The 7,582-nt window shown below is 42.5% G+C and overlaps 1 protein-coding gene across 1 annotated transcript; it reads right to left on the reverse strand.

The window, feature by feature from the left end:
• Window positions 1-334: 334 nt before the first annotated feature.
• LOC133918996 (uncharacterized) lies at window positions 335-6,946 on the reverse strand. Its single transcript, XM_062363174.1, has 9 exons — window positions 6,693-6,946; window positions 5,301-5,347; window positions 3,934-5,196; window positions 3,747-3,835; window positions 2,869-2,971; window positions 2,666-2,770; window positions 1,484-1,607; window positions 892-1,053; window positions 335-790 (listed from the first exon to the last, which is right to left on the reverse strand). The coding sequence occupies exons 1-9, from the start codon at window positions 6,853-6,855 to the stop codon at window positions 630-632; spliced, it is 2,217 nt and encodes a 738-aa protein (XP_062219158.1). The 5' UTR covers window positions 6,856-6,946; the 3' UTR covers window positions 335-629.
• Window positions 6,947-7,582: the final 636 nt, after the last annotated feature.

Consider the following 7,582-nt stretch of genomic DNA (forward strand, 5'->3'; position numbering starts at 1 on the left):
AAGAGATGATTACCTGTATTTTTACCATTTATGATATATGATGATAAGCTGTATATGAACTATATATACTGTTTTTATGTGAAATTATTCCTACCGGTTTGAAAAAAAAAACAGTAATAATCCTATACTACCACTGCTAATTGTACAGTACCATTTTTTTCAAAAACCAACCATTATACTATCACTACTAATTGCACAGTACCAATTTTTGTTTCAAAAACCAGCACTTACGGTGTTTCTGAATCAGCACTTAATGCGATTTTTATAGTAGTTTTGTTCTTAACACATCCATGTGATGTTAGCACGGTGCATATGCCCTATCTGTGGCCTTGCCTCAAGAAATCTCTTGAATGTCCATATGCTATCCAGACGTCATTATTATATATCAAGTTCCATGACTCATTCTCTCTGCACTTGGCTCCAGAGCAGTTAACCTTAAGCATGGGTCAGGATGTAGGTACACAAAGCGCGAACCCCATGCAAACGAAGGTGCAAAAGAGAAACAAACGAACAGAAAAGACAACTGCTACTTGAGTGTTACAGGCGCAGTCCATATTATGCACTATACACATTGCTTTGAGCTACTATGGAAAAAAACCAAAGTGTTCGTTACCAGTGTATATACCCCTTCAGTATCGGCGGCCGCCGCCCGTTGACAAGAGTACTCTAGTTGGTTTCTTGCCTTTCTTCCCGCCGCCATTTGGTTTATGCATCTCCGAGCTGTTGCCCTCGGCAGCTCTAGTGGAGGATATGATGCTGGCAAATGATAATGCAGGTGTTGCCGACGACCCTGCATGACAAAAGTATATTGTTACGTCAGGATTTTACTAGAAATTAGGTTCTGATATTCTAATCAGTGTCCAAACTCCAAACAGACATGGTATTGCGTACCTTGGTCTCTGGTGCTTTCATTTTTACCACTTGCATCCCCAGTTTCAACTCTTAGCGGAGGCGAGTCTTGAGCAGATGCAAAGCCCAGGCGTGTTACGTCAGAGAAAAGCTTTCTTTCACTGGCTGGTGGACTTGTGGATGGTCCAGCATTGTTTCCCAGAGCTTCAGTGGTAAGGGATATCAAATCAGTATCCAACAGGAATGAGCGCATCGGTAGACATGCCTAATAAAGCAAATGAAAAAAATGGGATAGCCAAACGCAAACAGAAAATGTGATACTCCCTCCGGTCACAAAAGAAGTGTCGTTTTAGTTATGTGCAGTCAACACATTTAAACTTTAACCATCAATATCTTTTCTAATGCTTCTTAAAAAGAAGTTTCAAAATATAACAACTTTTCCATATTTTGCATACACTTTATACTAGTAATGATTTTCAAATTAGTGCATTGGTGACCATGTCAATATCCAAAACGACACTTTTTTGTGACTGGAGAGAAACTTTTCGTCTCAGAAGAAATACAGAACTGAAGGAAGCAGTGAAGTAAACATCGCAAGCATAGGGCCACTGTCATCCCAGTTAAATAACTTAACCTTCGAAGTCATCCAGTGAGAACATGACATCGTTGTGACTCTGAGAGAAGTTTGTATGCTCAAACAACATTGCAGATGCCTGCACAGCGGCAGCAACTTCAGCCTTCACTCTCTCACTTTCTTCCTACAAAACACAAAGAGGAAGAGTATGAAAAGGAAGCCAAAATACACAGGAGGCAACGGAAAGCAAACCATGAAGCCTAATGGCTCTCGTACAAAAAGCCCATCATATATACTCCTTAGCCTACTCTTACATATTTCGGACACGTTTCCAACTTACTTTCCAGAAATGGCTAGTTACTAGATTAACCAATTAGGTCAGCACTTTGTTGTTGATAAGCATTGTGAATTACTATCCCTGTTGACGATTTTGCACTCTCATCCTTGTTAGACACATACTAGGTTATACGTGTTCCTTAAAAAACAGAGACACTGCGAAAACAAGCTGAGAAAAGCTTTCTGCAGGAAGAGGCTGAATCACCAACTCCAACTGCGGCATTTTTCATAGGATCCTGTCCTGTAGTGGCTCGGTTACTTCTGGAAAATAGTGAATGAATGGTAGGGAAGCAACCAAGCAGTAACAGGATCGGCACAAGATTGCACATTAGGGCATTGTCAAAATCTCACTCATTTCAATGAGACAAATTTTGAAAAATTCGGAATTTGAGAAAGCCAAGATACAATCACCTAAAATGTGTTAAAGAACTCCTTAACATTTACCAAACATAGGGCTTAATCAAGTGTTCGCAAATCCAAGAAAAGCAGGCATGATTGCTACATTTCTCATGTTCCTTCTTCCCTGAAGTGAGATAATAATGAGACAACTTGGTGCTGCAGACCAGGCTTCAGAAAACAGGGGGCGACAGGTAAACAGAACTAGCCTTGACTCAGTTTTTCTGAACCCTGGCCGGTTCGCCTCTAAGCAGCTCCCCATCCAAAAACAACCAGTATTGAAGTAAGTATATTTACTATTTAGGCTTCTAATAGATGATCCATACTTCAAAACCTAAGAAATTTAAGTTTGGAAATTTGGTAAACCAAAATCTGTTATCGGTAGCTTTCCACCAGGCAACCACCAACCAGCAGGCTTTTGACCCCCAGTTCTAGTCTCTACCCCTGATGAATATGATGGTGCCAAAGGTTCAACAAAACGATGTGCAATGCAGCCAGTTATCTCGGTACCTTCTTGGCAGTTCGTTTTCTCTGTTTCTCACGCTTCTTGATTTCATCCATGAAAGAAACCAATGAGTTAGGAGGTAGTACATCACTCAGGTCGATTTCGCAGAACTGCATAATGTGAAAAATGTGAGACATGATCAAAAGTAAAACATGATGTTCAAACCTAATTTACCTGGATGTAGTTGTACATGAGAGCACCTATTTACCTGGAATGTAGTTGTTAATGAGAAGTGGCTCAAAAAACGATAGCGCTTCCTTGTAGCCTCAGACTGTGTTACAGTTTCCAACTCCAAGATTTTTCCAGTTATTCTGTGTGCAATTAAGTTGAATCAGTATCATAACATGACAAAAGCAGCAATCAGAAGCTGCTGCAGTGTTACAGTATCCAAGATATTGGCATTGCAGTGGTTTTTCAAAAGCGCTTATTTATTTCTAATTTGGATGTAGCAGTTGATTTGAAAGAAAAAAAAACCCTTTCATGGGGATGTAACAGAAAAATCCTAGTAAAAATAGTTTAGGTTCTCTTAACAAGATTTCACACCACAGTGCACACAGCAACCCCAGACTGGCCCTAAAGTTGACTGACGTCATATTTGGAAGGTAAGTACGAGACGAGAATATGGCCAAATTGACTGGAAGCACGCATCATGGATTCAGATATTTTATAGTTGGCTTAAGACAACTAATATCATCCATTCAGTTTAAATTCAATTCACATGCCTTTTATTAACTCCAAGCACAGAACATCTTTGAATGGACCAAAGATCGCATACAATTGTGCACTATCCAGACATCACGCCCTTCCAGAACTACTTAGTTACCACAGTGATGTGTAGCTACACAGTAAAATTACTAAAATATACCTCACACGTCACATGTTAGCACTATCTGTCTTCCTGGAGATTTAGGTAAACTGTAGTGCTAGGACTCAATGTGTGCATTCAGACCAATATCTTGAAATCCTTAATTAGGATGCAATCTACACGATCGTACTACAGTTGAGCTTGCATGACAATAACAGAATGATGTAAACAAGGAAGCCTGGAGCTCAAACTTTAAGGGAACAGGCAAAAGACCACATTACCTAGGTGGGAGCATATCAGAGCCTCCGTAATGATTTAGAACGCATCTCATGTTTAGTGGATGAAGAATTAGGTGTTGGCCATCAGACACCTGCAACAAAGATTTAAAGCCATCAAGCTCTTGAACATGCGAAACCATATAACTTGAAAGAAGTCATCAGTGCTAAGAATCTCTGAAATGTCTCACACCTGGTAAAATGTGTATGAGTCATTTTCATTTGAATCAATGAGGGTGGTACATTTCTCATCCATTTTGGATTGCATTCCTTTATCGGAGTTTTTATTTGACTCGGAGGACATGGCGAGCACTGAAATACCAGCGATCATATCTCCACCTGAAATAAGGGAGAGTTTGTGCCTATTGTTCTGGTGTGAAGTATGCACATCAAAAGAGTTTCTTGATTTGTAACTAGATCCAGGAGAGAGGCTATCTTGTAAAGGCGGTCTGCTACCATAATTTCTGTATTCAGTCCAATATTTCATCCTTTCTTCCAGCTGTTCCAAAGCAGCAGAAACATATGGAAGTTTCTCCAAGTCATCAACAAGGCCTAAATCAGCTAAATGCAACCAATTTATAAGATCCGATTTTGCCTCTCGAACAGATAACTCCACATCAGATGTCAAAATAAACTTGGAGAAAACATTGCATGGATCTTCATCTGCTGAAGTGCATTCACTAGAGCTGCTTTTAACAGAAGGAGTGAGCGAATTTCTTGACCGGCTCAGAAGTGTAAATGTTGCAACGTCACCAGCACGGAAATGCTGAACTTGAGTAATATATATGGTATACAACTCTTTTGTTGATACCATCATAAAACACAGTGGGCACTTCTTCCAGCACTCACCTCTGTAGTCCTCTTTGCCCATTATTAGATAACGTAAAATGCATGGAAAGCAATATATATGGCCACATGATGTAATCTGTGGGCATAATGGGCTCTCCAAGCAAATAGGGCATAGAACCTCAGAGGGGCTACAGTATCTGACACAGATAATATCATCCCACTGGAGCATCTTATCCGGATCCATTGATTCAATCTGGTAATTTCCAGTATCCAACACAACAAACTTATAATTTGCTTGGAGAAATAGGTCCTTGTTGTAAGGTTTGATCTTCCTTTGTCTTCTCGGAGGATATGTTCTAGGGCCTCTGAGCTGTGGCCGAGAAATAGGATCATATTGGAAATTCAGCAGATGATTAGCATTCACGGCCTGATTCTTCCTAGCAGCCATCTGAGTTGCATTACCCTGAAGTCCAGTAGAACCTGTAGCCAAATGGTTCATCTGAAGGGATCCAACCATTTCAGATCTCTCAGGATATGCCCGAAATGAGCCAACATTATCTACAGGGAAACTCAAATTCCCCTGTTCAGAAGAGTGGCATTCAGAAATATTGCCAACCTCTTGAGTACATGAACCATTTTCTTCACCGGAGATTATAAATCCAACTACCTGAGAATTATTGCATTTTTATCAGTGAGTTAAAAGAAGCAATAAGAATATTTAACACGATGAAAAGAAGATGAAAATGGTATTAAGTTCCGCAATCACTTCACCTTTTCGGAAGCATTAATAGATTCTCTGATACCTGGAACCATTGAGTCTGCAAAATATGAATTGCATTGTAAAGGTTACTCTGAAATGTGGAGAATTGGAAATTAGCAATAGCAAGGCATTAACCATGAGAAGAAGGCAACAAGCCATGCAGACAACTAATCTGACGAGCAGATGCTAATGAACATGCTGATGTAAGATCTTAATACAACAAAGCTGTGAAAGTGAAAAATAATGGAGAAACAAAATGGCTTCTCCTGGAACAAAAACAGCTCGCATAAAACAACTTTATTGAAATTAGAAAATTAACAAGCAAGCCGCATAGATAAGTACCTTCAATGTCATTGAAATATTTATTTATGCTATTCATGCTACATAGCATAATGTGCATATAAAATCAACTGTTCAATATGCTAGCACTAAAGCATCAGCAGCATATTCTTATGCACAGCACTAAAAGAACCAACTGAAGGGTAAAAACAGATCAACTATGAGTGTGAGTCAGTGTTGATCAGAACATATTAACATCCATCTTTTCATAACAAATTTTAACGTGGATCAGGTAAATGTTGATTATGAATTCCAGCCAACTTTATGCTGATCTGCTCAATATGGTTGGGCCAACCTGTACACAAGCTAGACAAGATTTGACTTTTATTCTCAATGCAACATGTTGAATCGTTGTTGTGGGTAGAGTTAGCCTCAAGGAACATGACCAGAAGCTAAATTGGAAAAGGTGTCTAACCATAGAAACTTCATGGAGAAACTATATTTCTGTTGGAAAACATAAACCGTATATGCTATATGCTTATAAATTTTTCTGGCACATAAGAATACGAGTTCAAATTACACTGAAAATAGTATCCTCCCGTTGCAATAATCTATGATATACTTGCATCCTTCAACAGGGGGACTCGATCAGAGTTTTGCCTTCAAAAGAGGAAAATTCGCTTTTATCTATAGCAGCTTGTCATGTAAATATTCACTTTGAACAGGGCAACCCTCATATTTGACTAACGATGAGCTCAAGGACATTGAACCACGCAAGAACTGGCTCCAGGTTATCAAACCAATGCTCAGCTCAGCACAAAGCCAAAAAATTAATGGCCAAAGACATGAGCTCAGCCAACTAGCATGCTCAATCTGTTAAGAGAACACTGTAAACTTGACAAGGGGAAAAGTTCCCTCCAAGCTTCAGCTCAGCCAACGCACGAACGACACCAACCACACAGCCGGGCTTAATCAAACCAACCCCCGAGCAGCTGCTCGCCCCCAAACTAACCAACCGAACCCAGATCCAACCTCACCGGGGCTACACACGTTCAATCGGTCTACGTCCAGACCCAGCAAGGGAAAGAGAGAGCGAGATGAGTTATGTCGGAGGAGAAACTCACCGGAGCTCGCGCTGCTCCCTCCGGCGGCGGGCGGCGAGACGGATGCCGGAGGGGAGCGGCGGCTGTAGCGGCGTCGGTCGCTGCCATGTTGGAGGCTAGGGCTAGGGTTGGGCGGGCGCGGGTAATAGGATCCTCCGGTGCGTTCGCGTGGGGGGATGGACATGAACCCGCGCGGGAGCTCGTGGGGTGTCTCGTTCGGTCGGCGGCGACGAGGGAGGGCGGTGACGCGGGTGTGGGGGGCGACGGCGATGGATTTTATATGGTCGAGGGTGGTAAGCTCACCGGGAGGTGGGGCGGGGAAGCTGAAGACCGGGTTCACGTGGACCGGAAACGTGGAGTGGGGAAAAACGAAGGATGGGACGTGGGGCCCGGATGTAGGTGGAGGAGACTGTGGGCTGGGTCCATACGGCTGGCGAAAGCTGTGAGGATTTGGGGACAGGAATTAGGGAGGGGCTGGCTCTCGGGGAATCGGAACAGATGCCAACGTGGTGCGGTTGCACGTTACGATGACGTGTGGGCCCGCTCCGCAGGCCCATTCATTTGGGGGGCTGTGTGGGGCCGAATGGGCCAGGCCTTTTCTTGGTCATGGAAATTGCAGGCCCATTTATTTGGGGGCTGGGTTTTTCCTAACGAGTGCGCGCACGCTCGTTGGAGAGTTTTTTTTTTATATATTTTTTCGAGTTTAAATTTAAATAAATAGATTCCCGGCGAAAAGATTTGTAAAAGTAGGCGTCCACCGCTCTCTCAGAGGGCTGCAGCCCTCTTAGAGGGCGGGTACGGGTGCTAACCGCCCCCTGAGAGGGCGGTAGGCCTAACCGCCCCCTCAGAGGGCGGCAAGAGGGGCTAACCGCCCTCTCAAGGGGCGGTTAGGCCCTGGTTAGGGGCGGTTA

The sequence above is a fragment of the Phragmites australis genome, chromosome 5, assembly GCF_958298935.1.
Source record: "Phragmites australis chromosome 5, lpPhrAust1.1, whole genome shotgun sequence".
Taxonomy (NCBI): Eukaryota; Viridiplantae; Streptophyta; class Magnoliopsida; order Poales; family Poaceae; genus Phragmites; species Phragmites australis.

Excerpts from the sequence above, each read along its gene's own strand:
- LOC133918996 (XM_062363174.1), bottom strand. The coding sequence starts at position 6,855 with ATGTCCATCCCCCCACGCGAACGCACCGGAGGATCCTATTACCCGCGC. Across the intron at positions 2,771-2,868 it reads CATTAACAACTACATTCCAG|TTCTGCGAAATCGACCTGAG; the intron begins GTAAATAGGTGC and ends CACATTATGCAG. Across the intron at positions 791-891 it reads TGAAAGCACCAGAGACCAAG|GGTCGTCGGCAACACCTGCA; the intron begins GTACGCAATACC and ends TTTGTCATGCAG.